At 43.5% G+C, this 21,388-nt stretch overlaps 1 protein-coding gene across 1 annotated transcript in view; it reads left to right on the forward strand.

The window, feature by feature from the left end:
- Positions 1 to 2,144: 2,144 nt before the first annotated feature.
- LOC134202731 (parkin coregulated gene protein homolog) overlaps positions 2,145 to 21,388 on the forward strand; it is a 31,654-nt gene continuing 12,410 nt past the window's right edge. The window contains exon 1 of the mRNA XM_062677734.1: positions 2,145 to 2,727. Within this exon, the coding sequence (XP_062533718.1) occupies positions 2,565 to 2,727 (163 nt within the window). The 5' untranslated portion in view covers positions 2,145 to 2,564. The remainder of the gene's footprint in view (positions 2,728 to 21,388) is intronic.

Genomic DNA, 21,388 nt, shown 5'->3' on the forward strand with positions numbered 1-21,388 from the left:
CCATATACAGTCACTCTCAAAATTGAGCGTACAGCATGGATTGGATGAATATATTCGAAAATTCCAAAGGAAATTTCATTGTTGGCTCGGTTGTTTTTAATGCATTTCAATATTCATCCCTTCCTTCAATGTATGCTTACATAAAATGGTTGAAATTTTTTCTCTAAAGTTCATTTATTTAAAAATAATCTCAAAATACGCCTATTAGATGTGACAAAATTGAGCGTACAGCGAATTTTTTTCTATAAAATTTCTTATTATAAACACGATTAATGTATTTTAATATTGTTTTTTCATGATTATATTTATAATAATAAACATCCGCTACTTAAACATTCAATGTTTTGAAATTAAACCATGTTTTAATCAAAATGGCGAACAAGTAAGATGTATAAACAATGCTATTTAACAATTCAATGCTGCTGGGCAAAATAGATGCTTTAAGATATGGATTTCTCCGGCATCGTGTCTTATATATGATAGATTATCGAAACCGAGCGAGACATACGATAAATTTGGAAAAAAAACAGTCGGTAAATGATGAAAACAGATGTAAACATACAGAGAAAACGGCAAATGTTGGGAATGGCATATTTCAAATTAAGTATAACTTTATTTAAAAGTCGATGTATAGGTAGCTTATAAGCTCGGGACACTCTATAATAATAATATTAATAAAAGAGCAGCACACGGATGCAAAATAAGATGTCATTTTATATTTGAAGACTCAGTTACCGTAGGAACAAATTTGGTTGAATCATTTAAATTCACCAAGATATCATTAAATAAGCTGCCGAACTCTTAAAAAAGTTTATTTTTACTCGCCACATGGAAATCATCCAATTGTATCCCTTATGGTAACAGATCGTTTAATTCAAATTTAACTATGAAATTACGATTTTAGGCTATCTTTTCAATATTCAATCAGAAGTGCTCTACATGGTTAAAAAGCTGTTTTTATGTTCGGTTCCTTAGAATGCACCTTGTACTTTTAGAATTTGGCTGTGAATGATTGGATTTAATAATATTACTCTTAATGATAGACCTGAGACAATAATCGAGCTTTAAAACAAATGTAAGTTTAAGACATACTTAATTTGAATTATGTTATTCCTAACATTTGTCGTTTTCTCTGAATGTTTACATCTGTTTTCATCATTTATCGACTGAATTTTCCCAAATTAATCGTATGTCTCGTTCGATTTCGATTATCTATCATATATAAGATACGATGCCGGTGAAACATACAAATTAAAGCATCTATTTCGGACAACAGCATTGAATTGTTAAATAGCAATGTTCTTACCTCTCATTTGTTCGCCATTTTGACCAAAACATGGTTTAAATTCAAAACATTGAATGTTTAAGTAGCAGATGTTTATTATTATAAATATAATCATGAAAAAACAATATTAAAATACATTAATTGTGTTTATAATAAGAAATTTCATAGAAAAAAATCGCTGTACGCTCAATTTTGTCACATCTTATAGGCGTATTTTCAGACTATTTTCAAATAAATGAACTTTAGAGGAAAAAAATCAATCACTTTATGTACGCATACATTGAAGGAAGGGATGAATATTGAAATGCATTAAAAACAACCGAGCCAACCATTGATTTTCCTTTGAAATTTTCGAATGTAGTCAACTAATCCATACTGTACGCTCAATTTTGAGAGTGACTGTAAACATAATGGAATTAAATGGAAAGTACTAAACTCGTCTTAGACAGTTGATATAGTACACATGATTAGTTTATATACGAAGAAATTCGAAACAATTGTTTACACCTAGACTGGCTTTTTTAATTTATTGATTTTCCATTTAATGACTCCAATAATCATCCACCTTTCACTTAATGATACTTGACACGTGGCCTTCCGCCCAAGGTTGCCCTCGTTTGTGTGTCTACCACGCTACAACTAAAGAGGCCCGACCAGACAGATACTCAACTGAAAGTGCCGCAACACTTGTCCATTCGATAAATAATTCGCTTTGATTTGAGCTTTGCCACCGTAGGGTGGATCGCTTGCATGCAATATCCCACCCTATCCATAATTCTAATGGCGGTTGAGCACAAGGCAGCTCGAACGCCTGCTCGAGTTTCTGAGCGACCGAGTCCCAGTTATGAGGTTTCCTGCTGTTTCCATGGCGTACATGAAAACAAAACTGAAATTGTTTTACAAGGTTTGACCGAGTGATGGTGGCGAAAAAACAGCAGTTCAATGTAAAAGAATTTTCCGCGAACCACTGCCACAATTTATGTTGTCGCAATTTGGAAGCTATCGGAAGCGGGCGTGGACTGCTTCGCTCTCGAGTTCCACCGAAGTTATCGGCTGTGTGGATAGGAATTCTCTATTCTCGATTTTCCTTAAAGTAAATTCAATGGAAGAAGTAAAAGTGATAAGAATCAAATTAATTCGGTAAATAAATTGCGGTGACTCGTGGCTCAATTTGGGGGAGCAAAAAGTTTAATTACCTGAAGAAACGCACCAGGTGGAAAGGAACAGTTGAAGAGTTGACAGACATTGGGAAGACCTACCCAGGAAACGACAAACGACGATGGCAACGAAATCTTCTTCGGCGACATTCGCGATCGAAGCTCGCCCATATTCGGCGACAAGGCTAGTCAGGAGTGCCCCTCAGCAGCGACCAGTTCCAGCATTTTCCATCGAGTCTCTGCAGAAGAATACTTTCGTGATGGGTCCTCCGAAGGCACAAAAACGTGAGTAACGAAACAAAGTTTTCTGCTGGAATGGGAGAGTTTGTTTGTTTATGAGATCGTTCACTTTTTCCATTCGAAAATGTTTGGTTGGTTCTGTTTTATGTTGGAACCCCTACCAGTAGTGAAACCTCAAACTAATTAAAAATTTTGGAGCATAATATCAGCATTTTTGTAATTCCATACAGTTCAGTTGACTCTTATCACTATGAACGTTTCATGAAAGGAAAGTATATTTGATTTTTTGTAATAGAAATTTTAATAATAATAATAGAAAAACTTAGAAAGCTCAGAAAAGGGACTACCACAGTCTGAATAACATAAGGCTGAAAACTTATAAGGCCGAGCACGAAAAATAAAAATTGCATAAGGCTGAAATAACAGGAAAATTTTGAGAAACAAAATTCTCATTTGATGTCAAAAGGGGCACCAACGAAATCTTTTTGTGACTACTTTTATGTGGAATTGGGTGGCAGCATAGAAAGGAACAAGGCTTTATTCATTGTTCTTGGTTATTGTATTTGGTTATTGATTCTCGTCAAGATAAGATTATTTTTTTTATTCTCCCTTCCTTTTTCTTCTTGTTCCTTTTTCTTTTTCCTTCTTCCTCCTTTTACTTCCTTTTTTCTTTGATCTTTTTTCTATTTTCTTTCTTGCTTCTTCCTTCTTCCTTCTCTTTCTTTTTTCTTTTTAATTTTTTTCCACTTCTCCTTTTATCTTTTGTCCGTCTTCTTTCTGTTTTTTTCCTTCTTCCTTCTCTATTTTACTCTAATAAAACAATAAATAAAATCTCCCTTATTCTTTTTTTCTTCCTTTTTCCTTCTTCATTTTTTTCCTTGTTCCTTATTTCTCCTTTTTCCTTCTTCTTTTTTTCCTTTTCACTTTTTCTTTTTTCCCTTTTTTTGTTTATCTCCTGCTTTTTCTTTTTTGTACTTCTTCTTTCTTCCTTCATCGCTTTTCCTTTTTCCTTCTCCTTTATTCTTTCTTCCTATTTCTTTCTTTTTTCCTTATTTGTTCTTCTTTTTCCATCTTCTCCTTTCTTCGTTCCTTTGTCTTTTTTCATTCCTCCTTTATTTTTCTTTCTTCTTCTTTTTTTCATTTTCATTCTTTTTCCTTCCTTCTTCCTTTTTCATTCTTGTTTTTTTTCCTTATTTCTTTTTTTCTTATTTTTTCTTCCTTATTCCTTTTTTTTAATCTTTCGTTAATTTTCGAGGCCGTGAAGCGTTACGGAACCTAAATCAAGTTTAACAATTCACTTTTTAAATCTTATCTTAAATCTTAAATCGATTCTCCTCGCACGTCCACACGACATGATCAATGTCCTGATAATCCTCGCCGCAAACACAGAGATTGCTTTCCGAGAGCCCCACTCTGAAAAGATGTGCATTTAATGTGTAGTGATTGGACATTAGACGACACATGGTTCGAATGAAGTCTCGTCCTATATTCAATTTTTTGAAACATGGACGCTTCGACGTCTGCGGACGAATTGAATACAGCCATCTGCCCAACTCCCCATTTGTCCATCTATGCTGCCGCCAGCTGATCAAGGTTTCCTGATGAACTAATGAGAAAAATTCATCGAAGGTGATTTGCCGATCGTAAATATCACCTTCCACGGCGCTCACCTTAGCCAAAGAGTCTGCTTTCTCATTTCTCGGGATCGATCAATGAGAAGGGACCCAAGCCATGGTGATTGTGAATGACCGTTTTGATAAAACACTCAAAGCTTTTCTTATTCCGGTTAGAAGATACGCTGAGTGCTTTACAGGTTTTTTATTGACCGAACAGCCTCCAGGGTACTTAGACTAACGGTGAAGATACAGAAGTGGTCAGGAGGTAGGGATGCAATATGTTCAAGTGAATAATGTACAGCAGCCAGCTAAATATCACCTTCCATAGCGCCCACCTTAGCCAAAGAGTCCGCTTTCTCATTTTCCGGGATCGAGCAATGAGAAGGGACCCAAGCCATGGTGATTGTGTAAGACCGTTGTGATAAGGCACTCAAAGCTTTCCGTATCCCATTCAGAAGATACGCTGAGTGCTTAACCGGTTTCATTGACCGAACAGCCTCCAAGGAACTTAGATTGTCGGTGAAGATGAATAAGTGGTCAGGAGGTAGTGATGCGAATTGCTCGAGTGAATAGTAGACCTCTTCATGTTTTCAAAAAGTATCAAAAATTCAACCGGTCAGCCCAGAATCACAATTCTTATGCTAAAATAAGCCTCCTGTCAAATTTTCAGCTGATTCGGATAAAATTTCGAAGTGGCTCAAGTCGATTTAGTGTTTTTGAGCTATTTTCAATTTTGGAAAAAATCTTACAAGAGATATAAACGTCGAAAACTATCGCAACAACCTCTATACTGAAGCTTTGGGTGTGTTCTACAAGTCTTGTGAACATTGCGATTTGTTCAAATTTATTACAAATGTTCAGCTTCTGATTTTTAAGAATTTAAAGGTAAATCGCACATTGACAATTATATTACTTAAATTTCCAGGAAAAAAAGAGGAATAATAACATAATAAATTAGCTATCATTTGTCATAAACTCAAGAATATTGTAGAGCAACGACTTTTGGGGGAAACAGTATTTTTATGCACTTAAAAGCTTGAAAATCACTTTAACATGGACAAAACGTGAACGGAACGAACCGCAATGTTCACAAGACTTGTAGAACACACCAAAAGCTTCCGTATAGAGGTTGTTGCGATGGTTTTCGGCGTTTATATCTCTTGTTAGATTTTTTTCAAAATTGAAAATAGCCCAAAAACATTAAAACAACTTGAGCCACCTCGAAATATCATCCGAATTAGCTGAAAATTTGACAGGAGGCTAATTTTAGCATAAGAATTGTGATTCTGGGTTGACCGGTTGAATTTTTGAAACTTTTTGAAAACATGAAGAGGTCTAGTGAATAGTGTATAGCTGCTAGCTCAGTAGTATACACGGAACAAGGCTCTTTGAGCTTAAAGTAGGCGATATGAAAAACGTTGAAAACACCGAAACCAGTGGAGTCATCCATTTTTGACCCGTCTGTAAAAAAGCTTCTCTCGTCGTTGGCATGCCCGTATTTGCTTGCAAATAATGGAGGTATGACCTCCGCACGAAGAAAGTCTGGTATTCCATGAACCTCCTGCTTCAAGGACAGGTCAAAAGTAACAGAGGAACTGTAAGAGTCTAAGAAATTAGCACGATTGGTGTCAACCGAAGATGGGCTTACCTCCAGCGTCATATACCAGTGGTAAATACTCATGAATCGAGATTGAGGGGTTTTGTTCTCGAAGTTGTCAATGACCAATGGATTCAGAACCTCGCAGCGGATGAGGAACCCGATCGATAATTCCGCAAAACGATCTGTCAGAGGCAGTACTCTCACACGAACTTCCATACTCATCGTATGAGTCGGATACATACAACCCAACGCGATACGGTTACAGATGTACTGAATCCGTTGAAGCATGTGTGTTTTAGCCGCGTACTGGAAGCAGAAACTACCGTATTCGAGAACCGACAGAATGGTTGTTCGGTACAATGTGATAAGATCTTCGGGATGCGCTCCCCACCAAGTTCCCGTTATCGTTCACATGAAGTTGATTCTTTTCTGGCATTTTTGTGTCAGATACACAATGTGCTTCCCAATGGTACATTTCGAGTCGAACCAGACCCCGAGGTATTTAGAAAACATTCTATGAGTGATTGCCTTACCCATCAGTTAGAGCGGGAACTTTGCCCACTTATGTTTTTTTGAAAAGACAACCATCTCAGTTTTCTCCGGAGAGAATGCGATACCCAGCTTTAATGCCCAAGTAGACAAATTGTTCAGAGTATCTTAGCAGATCAACTGCCGTTGGCCCCGAAACAGATACAACACAATCATCTGCAAGCTGTCTTAACGAGCAATTTGGCATGAGACATTCATCAATGTCTCTGACGTAAAAATCGTAAAGAAGGGGGCTTCAACATGAGCACTGAGGGTGACCCATGTAGCTAATTCGTGATGTTGCCGAGTCACCATGAGGAAAACTCATACGCTTCTCTGACCACAAATTGTACAAATAGTTGTTCAAAATTGGTGAAAGTCCACACTTGTGGAGTTTGTCGGATAAGACATCGATGCAAACTGAATCAAAAGCCCCCTTAACACTGAGCCCATTTACTCTTTTTTAGCGAAGGTAAGCTGAATTTCTGAAGAAAGCAACGCAAGACAGTCGTTCGTTCCCTTATCTCTGCGGAAACCAAATTGTGTATCTGACAACAAATCATTCGATTCAATACATTCATCTAGCCGGAAGAGAATCATCTTCTCCAACAGCTTCCGAAGACAGGACAACATCACGATGGGGCGATACGAATTACAATCTGACATGGATTTTCCAGGCTTTTGGATGGCTATCACCTTCACTTGCCTAATCATCCGGAACAATGTTGCACTCCAGTAACTAGTTGAACAAGCTCAATAGGCGCCTCTTCGCGACGTCTAGGAAGTTTTTGAGTAAATTGAACCTTATTCTATCCATCCCTGGAGCAGAATTGTTACCTGAAAGGAGGCGAGAATTCAATCATCGAAAAAGGCCCAACCATATCATCCCTGTTAGCAAAAGCATCACGTGACACCTGCTTCACCGGTCCTGAAGCTGGTCAAACTTTCTTTGCAAAATCGAGTATCCACCGCGACGAGCTTTCACAATCTTCGTTTACGGACGACGCGTTGCGTATTCTTCTCCCGACGGTCCACAGATTCATTGAGGTCTCGCGCGATAAACCTTCAACAAAAGTGCGCCAATATCCACGTTTCTTCACTTTGACCAGCTTCTTGAACTGGCTCTCGAGCGCGATGTACCGTTTGTGAAGAACGATCGATCCGTGTTTCCGAAATCCCTTAAACGCGTTGGATTTCTTACGATAGAGCTGTGTGCACGCGGTGTCCCACCACGGACTATGTGGTTTCTTACGAACCGAAGCTCCTGGCATCGGCCGGGGTTGTGCATGGAGAGCGCTATCAATAACCAACTGAGATAGAAACTGGTACTCTTCCCGCGGTGGAAGCCACTCGTGTAAATTCTCCTGTATTCAAAATTATCATATTAACCCTTGTGTGGCCGGCTGGGTACCCGGGTACCTTTTTGGAATTCAATTCGCGATATTTAAATGAATTTTCATAGTAGGGGGTTGAAACTCTGTCATATCCACAATAATGACGGCCAAAATCGATTGTACGGGTTAACTGAAATTTTGATTAAGGAGGGGTTCCGACATTTTTTTACCCTTTAAATGGCCGGCTGGGTACCCGGGTACCCACGAAACTAAAATGCTTATATCTTAGGCAATTTTTAACCGTTTTCAATCGTTTTGGGCTTATTCGATTCAAAATTTTGTCCTTTATCATGCTGTTTTAGGATTGGATCGGTCCGGACCGTCGGATCACCGGGAAATCCGGATTTCTAGGGACATGTCCTGCATAGAATACACTGATCGTGGATTTCGATAGGTAAATAGCAATATGGGTATCAAACTTCTTGATATTTCACCAGCAGGTTGATTTTTATTGATTTAGGTCACTCAGACGTGCAGATCTTCAATTGGCCATTCCAGAACAGGTTCCTCGAGGGGTCATAGGTGGACATGAACACTTTTCAAGGGAACATCAACAATATGGGTATCGAACTTCTTGAAATTATTTCCAACGTGTTTTCTTGACAAGTTGAGTCCGGAGTGGCCACATTGGAACAAGTTTCCCGGGTGGGGAGGGAAGGGGGGTTGGTTGTTTGTTCAAGGTTGGCCAAACACATTTCTCATTAGATCCCCAACAATATGGATGTTGAAACTTCCACAGCAGGCTGTTGTTTACTATCTTGGTTCCAACAGATGTGTGAAAATTTGAGTGGCTATTTCGGAACAGGTTCCCAGTGGGGCCAAGAATGGTCATAAACATTTTTCAATGAAACCTTAACAATAAGGGCATCAAACTTCTTGAAATTGCCTCAGCAGTGTGTTCCTGATTGTTCTAGAGCCACCAGACGTGCTGACTTCATAGTTTCCATTGCAGGACATGTCCCCGTAGGGTGTTAAGTGGCCATAAATACTTTTCAATATAAATAAATATAAATAAAAAATAGAAAGCTGCAGTTTTTTTTGCAACCCGTGTGTTGAGAGCCAAATCATTGCAAGGACCACTCTTTGGCACCAGAAGGCAACTAAATGGACCACCGAAAGCTCCGAAAGATCCGTAGAAGTTGCCGATTCTGGAAGTTTATCCTAGAAAACTGAGACTGTTTAGAATTTTAGTGTTGTAGAAATGAGTGAACAAAATCAATACAAGGACTACTCATTCATCCCGGATGGCCACTAAGTGGTTTTAGAAAGTTCTGGAACATCAGGAGAAATGACCAGGTGTAGATGATTATATTTTGAAGTTGCGATTTTTTTTAATCTATTGTTGACGTAATGCCAATTCTGGAAATCCTAAAAACTATTACTTGTTGTAGCATTGTGAGAGTTAAATCATTGCATGACCAACGCATTGACTACCATTGGTCATCTGGCACTGAATGTCCGGAACACCCATAGTAAAGACAAATTCTTGAAAATCGTCCTAGAATACAGTGGTTTGTTATGAATGTGAGAGCAAAACTCCGCTAAATGGTCCTCCGGGAACTCCGGAACATTCAGAGAAAAGGGCCAATTTTTAAATTCATCCTCGTAAACCGTACTGTTTCACAAAACGATTTATGCATCAAAATGAGAGCAATATCATTGCAAGAACCAAACGTTGACCCCGGGAGGCCACTAAGTGGTGCTCCAGAAGCTCCGGAATAGCCGAAAAGGTAATCAATTCTAGAAACTCGCCCTAGAAAGCTGCGATTTTTTTGTAGTTGTGTGCGATCAAAATCAATTCGAGGATCATTCATTGACACCGTGTGGCCGTTAGGTGAGCATCTTGAAGCTTCGGAACTTTTGAAGATGTGATAATTTTTAAGTCGTCCTAGAAAGTTGTGAGTTTTTAGAAATCGCTTGTTGAGAAATGTGAGAGCATAATTGATGCAATCTAAACGGATAGCCACAATACATCCAATAATGCTGCGACTTTCAATAAATCGTTCGTTCACTTCAAGTGGTGGAATAAAATGGGATAGTTCGAAAGTGAAGACACTCCACTAGAAGCTCTAAACAACCTTTGACTGACGTATTGTAGAGCTCCATAATTGTCAATCTTGGGTAATGTTCCTCCAGTTTTCATAAACGTTTAGGGTTCCCAGGTCCGATTCCACCGCGTGCAGCAGCCACGAAGTCGCTGGCCTCTATCCGGATCTCTGGTGAATATTGTTTTCGCTATTCTTTCTTCCAACATTCGCACTAAGTGACCGGCCCACTGGAGTTTGCCGTATGTTATAAGATTCACAATATTTTCTTCTTTATACACTTGATACAGCTCGTGATTTATGCGTCTGCGCCACACATTTTTTTCTAATTTCCCATCGAGAATTGTACGTAGCACTATTCGCTCGAAAACGTCAAAAGCTTTCCGGTCCACCTCTTTTTACATCCTTACGAATTAGAGCAAATTTCGTTTCCAATATTCGATGAAGCGATGAAACACCAATAGGCCTACCTTTATCTTTACCCGCAACCAACCAAGACGGATGGTAGAGTCGATGATTTAGCCTATCTTCGCCTGCTCCCTCTTCATTAGGGCAAAAGCCTCCACTACTGCCCTGTGATCGTTACCAATGTAGTCAATGATAGTGCCCTTCTTCTGCACACCAGATCTCCTAATCACCCCCTCGAGTGCAATATTTACAATAAATTTGAAAGCGCATCACTCTGCTTCAATCTCTCCACGGTCACAAACGCGGTTGATACGTCGACCCGAATATTTTATTTCGAGCCATCAAGCGTTGCACTATCATTGTAATCAGCTTCGCCGGAGAACCGTGTTCGAACATTATCTGCCCAACTAATTTCTTTTCACTGAATCGTACGCTGTTTTGAAATCATTAAACAGATGGACTGTACTCCCTAAATTCATAAAGGATCATCTTCAGGCTAAACATCTCATCCGTCGACATCTCATCGGCCTTCACGGCCAGACAGGTAGATTTTGAAACTGGAACGACGATACTGATTAGACTAGCCAGTTTCTTCATCTACTAAGGGAGCGCATCTAATTACAGATTTTTGTTTCACACAGATTATCAGTGGATTCAGAATGCAAGTCAATGTAGGGAAGGGGTGGAAATGATGATGCAATCACTCGCCCACTGCAAGCCGAATATACCTCTGTTCGTACGGAATTTATTGGAATTGTTGGGTTAAGGTTCGAGAGGCAGAGGTCCGTCTTGGTTAACTGTCAATGTTATAGATAGAAAGCAACTGATGGAATTTCTAATTGGATGTATAAAACGAGCTCTTTAGTTCATTTCCAATTCTAGCAGAAACGGCTAGAAGTCCATGGAAGTCCATTTCCAGTTCTAGCTATTGCTAGAGATAAATATAAAGAACGATACAAAATAGGAGAATGGAACGGACTTTGGATTGAACCCACGACCTCCTACGTATGAGGCAGACTTTGTTACAAAAAAAAATTGTTCACGATTACGCAACTGTTGAAAACAAAATGTAAGAAATGACGATTGCTTCGAGAATTCCGGTATTTCAGGACGACTTCTTGGTGGCCACTCGGAATCAATGAATGATATTCGCAATCTGGCGCTTAGAATCATAAGGGCGTAACTGTATTGATCGATTTATCTTCGACGATATTTTCCTTTTATCAATGTAGTGAATTGCGGTAGTTTGCCGAAGGTTCATGGTTGTAATGAAGGATGATTACATCTTCTACCTGAAGCAAATATAAAATCGATGAAGAGAAATCGATCAATACAGTTACGCCCCTATGATTCTAAGCGCGAGTAAAGACTCTGCTTCTATTTTTTTATTTTTTTTTCCTGTTGGGTATCTTAATCACTGCGACCATTTGTTAGATCTATTGTGATATATGCCCCATTTGATCTAGCTTTGTCAAGTTGACGCATCATTACTATTTAGAGCAATTGCATTTCCTTGACTACCAGCGTTATCCCAATGCGGTATTATGGTTCTGATGAATCGTACTACCATATTGGGACTTGTTCTCCAAACTTCTGAGGGTTCTATAAGCCCCCTATTGAAGAACTGTAATCTCTTTCTAAAAATTGCCGGACAATGGCATAACAGATGTTCCGAGTCTTCTACATGTGTGCCGCAGAAACGACATACATCATCTTGAAGTTTTCCTAACAGATTGAAGTGATATCGGCTCGGGCAATGGCCTGTTATAAGACCTGTATATGTGTTAAGATCTTTTTTTGGAAGATCTAAAATTTTGCGAGTGATAAATGCGTTTGGTGCGATGAAACGTTTAGATTGCCTCGCAATCAAGGTGTTTTTCCAGATGTCCTCTATTTTAGAATGTTCCCAAGATTTGAGTTCCATTCTAAGAGAACACGCAGATACACCACAAAATGGTTCGGGACCTATGAATTGTCGAGATGAACCAAGTCTGGCCAGCATATCAGCTTGTTCGTTGCCTTCAATGCCAAAATGACCAGGAACCCAATACAGGTTCACTTTGTTACGACTACCCAAGGTTTGGAGTGACTGAACACATTCCCAAACGAGTTTGGATGTGCATGTTGCTGATTTCAAAGCATTCAATGCTGCTTGACTGTCACACATTACTCTGCTTCTATACTGCTATTACAAACGATTTTCGAAAGTTTCTAGAACGAATTGCAATAATTGACCACTGCTCTGGATGCTTCTGCATTTCTGGAGCACCATCTGGGGACCACCAGGTAGCCCTTGCATTAATTTTTCTCTCACAGCAAATGACGAATTTCAAGAATTAACCACTGCTCCGGATGATTCAGAGCTTCCTAAGGATTACTTAGTGTCCACCTGGAGTCAATTAATGGCCCTGGACATTACTTTACAACGGATTGCAACTTTCTAGAACAAACTCTCGTAGTATCAGACAGAGGCCATCTAGGATCGAAGAGTAGTGCATGTATTGGTTTTGATGTGACAATGTTAAAACAAACGGTTTATGAAAAGTCACATCTGTTTAGAAGAATTTCTGGAATCGATCATATCTCCGAGTGTCCGGAGTCTTATGGTGGGTCTCCTGCTGGTCACCCGGCGTCCATGAGTGGTCCTTGTATTTATTTTGCACTCACACTGCTAGATAAATTGATTTAAAACAATGAGCTCTGAAAATGTTAATGAACATTCTTGACTCCTCAGGGAACCTATTCCGGAATTGGTGATCCGGGGTGAACTTGTTTGATGAACCCAAATAGATCAGAAATAAACGCTTGAGACAATTTCAAGAAATTTGACACCCATATTGTTGGGGTTCCAATGAGAAATAATTTTGGCCAACCCCGGCTCCCGGGGAACCCGTTCCAGAATGGCCACTCCTGAGTCAACTAGTCTGGTGAGCCCAGGATCACGAAGGACATACGCAAGAGTTAATTTCATGAAGTTTGATACCCATATTGTTGATGTTCCATTGAACAATGTTCATGGCCACCTATGACCCCTCGAGGAACCTGTTCTGGAAAGGCCAATCGAAAATCGGCACTTCTGATGGACCCAAATCGATAAGAATCAATCTACTGATGAAATCTAGAAGTTTAATACCCATATAGCTGATTAGCTATTGAAATCCACGATCAGTATCATTTATGCAGGACGTGTTCCTAGAAATCCGGATTTTCCAGAAATCGAATTGACCAGATCGGTTCATCCTGGTAACATCTTTATAGAAGAGAAAATTCTGAATCGAATAAGCCCCAAATTGTTGAAATCGGTTGAAAATTTCCAGAAATATAAGTATTTTAGTTTCGTGGGTACCCGGGTACCCTGCCGGCCTGTTAAGGGTGTTTTTTTGCCGGTCACACAACGGTTAAAGTCGTCGCAGAGGTGGTATATCATTGATGAATGGTTGTCGTCGTACAGTTCCCCCCAGCCTGTTCCGTGGGAGTTAAAATTTCCCAAGAGCAACCGTGGCTCTGGCATAACCGAGCAGATGTGCGAGAGATCTGTACGAGATATCGCGGTGTTTAGAAGAAGATATATCGAGACGATACTGAGGTCTTTTCCTTGAATAGTCACCTGACATGCGACAGCTTCGGTGCCTGACATCGGAGCAAAATCGACCCTATAGAAGGAGTGCTGTTTTTTTATCCCTAAAAGCACCCCTCCATATGGATTTGCCCGATCGCGCCGAATGATGTTAAAATCGGGAAAATGAAGGTTTACATATGGTGTTAGCCATGTTTCACATGAAGCAAAAACATCGCATTGTAATTTGCTAACTAAAAATTTAAAAATATCTAATTTTGGAAGAATACTTCGACAGTTCCACTGTAGAATCAAAATCATATGAGCCTTATCGACGAAATAAGTCATCGAAATTAGTTCTTCACGGGGTCGGAAGCATCGAAGACGTTGAGGATGAGCTCCACGATGCCAGAAAGTGTGAACATTGGAGCGCTCAGAGGTTGTTCTGCTCGCTCTCTATGCTCTCTTTCTGGCTGAGTAATCGCAAAAAATGAGGCATCTGGGATTTTAGATGTCCCCGGAAGCGGTGGAAACTCGTTCATCCTGATGTGAAACCACAAAAGTTGAAAGTTTTTGAGTTCCACCTGCGTTTGATTTCGCCATGTTGGAATGGGGCTCAGTTTGTGGCCGTTTATAGGCTCTTTCGAGGGACGCTGGCTTTGTTTTACTCGTTTCCTCGATGAGCCTTTGAAAACAAAGGCCCCATTACCAACTTTGGAAGACGAGTAGATGGTGTCAGAAACAACTGGTGAAGCGGCCTTCCTCAGCATTTCGGTGTAGCTACGTCGAGAACGCTGCTGAAGAGAATGCTTCAGGTGAATTCGGTGCTGTATGTACGTCGGGCAAGCTTCAAGAGCATGTGGAGGGCCTTCGTTGCAATAGACACATTTCGGTGGCGTCTTGCACGCGCCACATGCTTCTCTCCGCACTATGAACAGCGAGGTTTATTGCAGCAGTACTGAGCGGTGCTGGGCCACACTTGCTTGCAATTAACACAATTCATCACCTTCGGTACATACAGCCGAACAGGTAGATGAAGTTTGCCAATCACTACGTAGTCAGTGCGGACCCGGAAAAGGTGACGCAGAAAGAGTCAGACGGGGAATAACTACGCTTCTCTCCCTCCTGCGACACCGAATACATTTGTTTGCAATCCAGTATCGCATCAGGAGACAAAGAAACTGTAAGACTCTAATTTTGTGGCCCCGGAACCGCTCAGTTCCAGAAGGGAACTGGCCTAAACCGCTAGCTGCTGGTATAGCCACGGCAGCCGTCTAGGGTGGACTCAAAAGGCCTCTTTTGTTCCGGGTCTCAGGGTCACTGGTGTGGGGAGGTTTTCGAGAGCGCAAAGGACCTAACCAGAAAACTGAAATATGGATTTGGAGGCTTTTATTACAAAACAAAACAAAAACTTACAGGTGGGTGGCGATAAGGTGACGACTAGGTTGGTCGGGCGATTGTGCTGTCCACCATAGAGCACGCGGTGAGGTAGTCGGCGGGCTGCCGAACGAAAATGATGCCAGAAGGAATCCGGCCAATGATGCAGCCGATGGTAGGTCAGATAGTTATGACCCTGCAGGCCGCGTAGGGAAGCGGACTTCGGTGTCGTTCAATGGTGGCAAGACAGTGGTTCAGTTAAAGGCGGTCGGTTGGAAGCCGGACTAAAAGGCGGGCGGATGGCCAGGCGGCCGGATGAAAAAGCGGCTGACACACGGCCGCGTGATGATACGGCCACTGGCGGTCGGCTGGAGGCCGAATAATGGTGCTACCGGACGGTCTAACGAAAACGCGGCCGGACGATGATACGGCCACTGGCGGTCGGCTGGAGGCCGAATAATGGTGCTGACGGACGGCCTAACGAAAAAAGCGGCTGACACGCGGCCGGACTAGGCGGCGATGCAGCCGAACGAAGATGCCGCCGACAGACGACTAGGCGACGTTTCGGTCGGCAGTGGCTTGGATGGTGAGGTGTCGGATGGAAAGTCAGATGGTGATACGGTAGCAAGCGGCCGGTCGTTGTAATTTACGGCGGAAAGCCGAAGATTTTCCGGATGAGGATTCAGCCTGCGAGTGGCGGACTATGGAGCCACCGGTGGGAGGCCAAGCACGGAGGCAGTCTACAAACTGCTGTGGCTATGCGACGGGGTGGCCGAACAATGATGCGGGTCGATTGGTGCGCCTCGAAAATCTCCGGCGTCCTTATTGCGAAAAAAAAAACCTTTGCACCAACTCACTCTGACACTTCTTCCAATTTTCCGAGAAGGAAAGAACTCTCCTCGTTGATTCCACAACGCTGACTACCGTCACTTGTTTTTTACGCTGTCCCTCCAGCCTCTTGCTAGGGCACTCATCTCTTCACAGAAAAGACGCGTTTTATGTATCCGCCTTTCCCTCTTTTATCTATATCATCGCTCACTGGGCGATGTAGCTCATTCTGCGGCTTGCGTTTCAGCCACCCACCGCAAGATTTGAAATCACCGTTTACAAATCTTTCCTACGCACAATGTAACTCTACATCTTTACGCTCGAATTAACAAAAGTAACAAATGTTACCCGCCGGTAACAAAACGTTCTTGAAACGACCGAAACCTTGTTGCAAATCGTCGCATGTCATACTTCCCTCCGTCGCCACCCCCGCGAACTCACACACTGCTGACGGTAAATACACCCTATATTCGAGAGTGAAAAGCTCACTGGTGTCAATCTCGTTGGCCTGTTTGCGATCACTGACCGTGACGCGAAGCTTACTGGACCCAACCATGTCAATGGTCGTGACAGACCTTGCTGATCTGATGCAGATCTTTGCTGATCTACCTGATATCAAACGTTTGCCTTTGGGTCGCAAAAAAAAACAACGTAAGTGGAGAAGTATCATTATTCACAGGGGAGGTGGAGACGGTGTTACTGGTATCCATTTTTCTTTGAGATGGAACACCAGAATGCAACAAAAGATCATGGGACAAGGGATACAATGAACCCCCATAGCCTTCGCATTGCGGAGACCAAACGTCCCGATGCAGCGAGGCACACACACACACACACAAGGGGCAGCAGGGACTTTGTCCAAGGGTCACCTCCCCATGGCCACTGCGAGTTAGACCGGGACCATCGTCCCTAACCCCTAATCCCAAAGAGTCAAGCGACCCGTGCCGAGGGGATGCATGGCCAGAGGGGTGAAATAATAAGCTAGGCCTTTAACGGAGCCATGCTGGGCTCTGGCGTGGTGGACCCCTTTTCCCGAGCAACTCGTGGGACCAAAATGGAAAACCAAGTCAATTCTTCAACTAGTGGTAGTAGTGTAGGCGACAACCCCTTCGCAAGAGGTGGGTTGTTCAGGTTTCCACCTAGAAGGTCAGAGGCAATAGTCGGCAGCTCAGTGCGCAGCGCCAGCAAGGGTCGCTTAACCTTCATCTCGGCAAAAAAAACGCCGGTAGGGGTTATTGACGGCCCATGGCTTGTGGAGGCGATGAACCGCAAACGCGATGGGCTTTCGGCCTTCGAGATAGCGACGGAACAGCTGGACGCCATCATCGACTTTGCGTCATCGAAGCATAATATCAGTAAGGACCTCAAGAGGAGCTTGCAGAAACTTCGAAAGTCGATGCTGGACGCCAAGCTGGAGAGGGCAGTCGGGACGGCCAAGTGTAAACCCGTGAAATCCGTGGAGTCGAGGTCTACCCAGACTGAGGCCCAAGGATTCGCGGACTCGGGCAAGGTCGAATCGACCGAAGGCGTGCCAGCGAAGACGGTGGTACCAAAGTCTACCCAGACTGAGGCTCAAGTATTTGCGGGTACGTCGGGGGTGACTGCTCCAACGGAGCAGACACAAAAACGGAGGAGACAGTCTCCAGGGGATGAGCTCCCTGGGGGCCACTCCAAAACGCGGAGGGTTACTACCCCGAACAAGGGTAGTGGGGCTGGGAATCTGAATCCCGGCCAGGTACCTCCAAAACCGGGGGAAGAAGGACCTGGAAAGGTCCGTCCACCCAGGAAAGACGGTGGTAAGGGGTAACGGGAGGCTCAGAGCTCTCAGCCGCACCAGACCAGGGAAATAGAGGGGGATGACGCTGCCTGGACCCTGGTCAAGAAAAAGAGGAAACCGAAGACGTCAAGGGCCGAAAATAAGGCCCAGGTGAATGAGGGTTGCAAGAAGTCTAGGGTAGGCGCCAATCGCTCCAGGGGCGATGCCCTAGTCATCACGGCGGACGAGGCTAAGTACTCGGAATTCTTGAAGGCGTGAGGAGTGACGTCAAGCTCGGTGAACTCGGCGAATAAGACGTACCCGGATGGGCGAGATGATCCGGCGGAGGAAGTCCTAGGCGAGATGGTCAAGGTGAGGGCACTCACGACGGAGGTGAATCTAAGGGTTAAAGACCTGGACGAGATCACCGAAGTCGAAGAGCTCGTCACGGCACTGAGGCGACAGTGTGAAGTGGAGACTCCCACCGCAGCCGTTCGGCTACGGAAAGGTCCGGCAGGGACGCAGGTAGCATTGGTTCGGCTATCTGCAGCGGACGCCTCCAAGGTAGTCAAGTTAGGGAGCGTCAAGGTGGGATGGTCGGTATGCCCTGTGGGCATATACAAGCAACCCGAAGTTTGCTTCAAGTGTCTGGCACAATCAATGGGACTGCAAAGTCCCTGACAGAAGCAATCTCTGCCGACGCTGCGGATTGGAGGGACTAGGCACAATGCTGCACGAACCCTCCCAATTGTTTGATTTGTTCCAGCAAAGCTGTGAACAGCAAGCACCCCATGGGGGGTTAGATGTGCCCGGCGTTTAAGCGTGCTGCAAAATCACAGTGCAGGTAACGCAGCTGGCTTGCTCGGCCTCGCCCGAGTGTTTGGTGTGCGCAGGTTTAGAGGAAACGGCGGAACACGTGTTGTTCGTGTGCCCACGTTTTCGCGTAATGTGTGACCACATGCTTGCCACATGTGGTCTGGACACCGGACAACCTAGTTCGGAGGATGTGTAAAGATGAAGTTGGCTGGAACGCCGTTTTATCGGCTATCGCCCAAATCGTCTCGGAGCTACACATAAGGTGGCGCGAGGACTCAAGGATGGCTAGTTCAGGCGCAAATAAGAGGTGGTCCAAGGGATCGGAGTCGGCTTCATGGGTCATACCGGTGGTCATGCTCTGTGGTCGAACTCGATCCTTTTATCGAACAAGTGGCCGCGCGAGGAACAACATGGTATCGTCGCTTTCGCGGCGTCGGTCAACCGGGCAGGTTCCGAGCCCGAGGACGGAAAGGGGTCCTCGTCAAGGCTGGGGCAGGCGTAGGCACCGCGTTGGCAAGTCCCTCTGTGTGCTGGCGAATAGGCCTTATCGCAGAAAGGTCAATTTGGGGTGCAAGCGGCATCATCATTCTTGATACCAGTCGTGCAGAGGGAAGCAGGCGCGAAGTCGACCCTTCCCACCTTCCGAGGACAGAAGGGCGTGATAAGGCCACCTGGAAAGCCGGCAACGCGCTGGCACGATACCATGGTGTTCTTCTAAAAAAGCGAGTTACGATGTTCGGTGCTGCAAGGACACGCAGCTAACCTCGAAGGGGAATAAAGATAGGAAGTTTCAACTAATTAACTTAACTTTTTATTGCTGCGTCGAGAGCTGCCTACGATTGCTGCGGTACGCACCGGACGATAGCCCGTGGCACGAGCAGGGACGGGAATGGTTGATATGTCCTTTTACCATTCATTCTTCCATACAATAAAATAAAAACAAAACCACGGCATAATCAGAGTGTTTTAATGTACATTTCTCAACACTGGGCACGAGGCCAACCTGACGTATGTATCTACCCGGACACAGCGAACAGATGGCTTGGGCTGCGTTGGTGGCGATGTGTCGATCGACGTCTTCTGCTGTCTGTTAGCTCTAGACAACCTAAGCGCACCCTAATTAGCCGTGCGGTAAGACGCGCGGCTACAAAGCAAGACCATGCTGAGGGTGGCTGGGTTTGATTCCCGGTGCCAGTCTAGGCAATTTTCGGGTTGGAAATTGTCTCGACTTCCCTGGGCATAAAAGTATCATCGTATTAGCCTCATGATATACGAATGCAAAAATGGTAACTTGGCTTAGAAACCTCGCAGTTAATAACTGTGAAAGTGCTTAATGAACACTAAGCTGCGAGGCGGCTCTGTCCCAGTGTGGGGATGTAATGCCAATAAGAAGAAGAAGAACCCAAGCGCACCACGAAGACAATCGGCGATGATGTTCAGCTCGATGGATGCTTACGACTGACTCTGCGCAAGCGTGGTTTTTTTTAAAAGAAAACACGTAAAAACTTTTTCCACGGATACTCAATTGCGTCGCAAATGAGCTCCGCTTCCTAGTCTATAAGCTAAGGATCCTTCAACGACACTTTCACACGGTAAAAAAAACTCAGCACGAGAAAAAATCCGAACAAGGACCCGGAGATACAAAACCACGACTGTATCGCACGGTAGCTCGACACGGAGTGAGTATCTCGGCTTGGAAATAGGACCACCACTTTGGGCTAGTTTTTCACCGGCCCAATAATAATTATTTACTAATATTTTTTGACATAGTAGGGGGAAAGACGGCTTTGGCAGGTTTTGTTCTATTATTGGCAGGGGGGGTTTTGTCGACCAAATTTTATGAAATTTGGCCACAATATTCTTTGATATGCAAAGAATGTTTAGGCCAAATTTGAGCCTAGTCAGTCATAATAGAACAAAACCTGCCAAAGCCGTCATTCCCCCTATTATTGTCTTGTTTCTTAGTCGTAGAGATCCTGGTGGTTCTATTTTTTGTCCTTTCAGAGGCCTGCAAGTCTGAAGTACGTGGTCCGAAAAAAAATGTGTATTCTCGGCTGAGACTAATTCAGATAAATTCCCCCGGACAGTCAAAATTTCAGGCCGATACAACTACAGCCAACTACAGGCCGAGATACAGCCCTTCTTGGTCATTTTGTATAAAAAACGGCCTCTGGTTTTATAGTTTTGTCCGACACTGTACATCAGCTACGACTTTCAAATTCCTCCCAGAGATGCAGTATAGCCCCAGAATTCAGCTTCAGGTATTAGTTTTGATGGAGATTTGTTTTTGTTAATTAAACGGTCAGTGGAGCACGGCTGATAATAATGTTAGTCGTGAAATACAAAGGCGCATCATCTGTGGAAGTCGTGATTTTTATGGGCTCCAGACGAAACTGCGGTCACCCGCACCAAAAATGTCATGTACAAAACGCTCATAAGACCGGTAGTCCTCTACGGACCCTAAACTTGGACCATGCTCGAGGAGGACCTTCAAGCACTCGTAGTATTTGAAAGACCGGCGCATAGGATCATCTATGGCGCTGTGCAAGTGGCCGGTGTGTGGCGGCGAAGGATGAACCACGAGCTCGCCCAACTCCACGACGAACCGATTATTCAGAAGGTAGCTAAAGCTGGAAGAATATGATGGGCAGGGCCTGTTGAAAAAAATGCCGGACAGCAGCCCTGTAAAGATCTTATGTGGCAAGCATAATACATTGTGTTCAGGGCATCGAGAATGCCCTCACCCGAAAACGCGCTTGACCAGACCAAAGAACGAATTCAC

This window comes from Armigeres subalbatus, unplaced genomic scaffold, assembly GCF_024139115.2.
Source record: "Armigeres subalbatus isolate Guangzhou_Male unplaced genomic scaffold, GZ_Asu_2 Contig138, whole genome shotgun sequence".
In the NCBI taxonomy this organism is placed as follows: Eukaryota; Metazoa; Arthropoda; class Insecta; order Diptera; family Culicidae; genus Armigeres; species Armigeres subalbatus.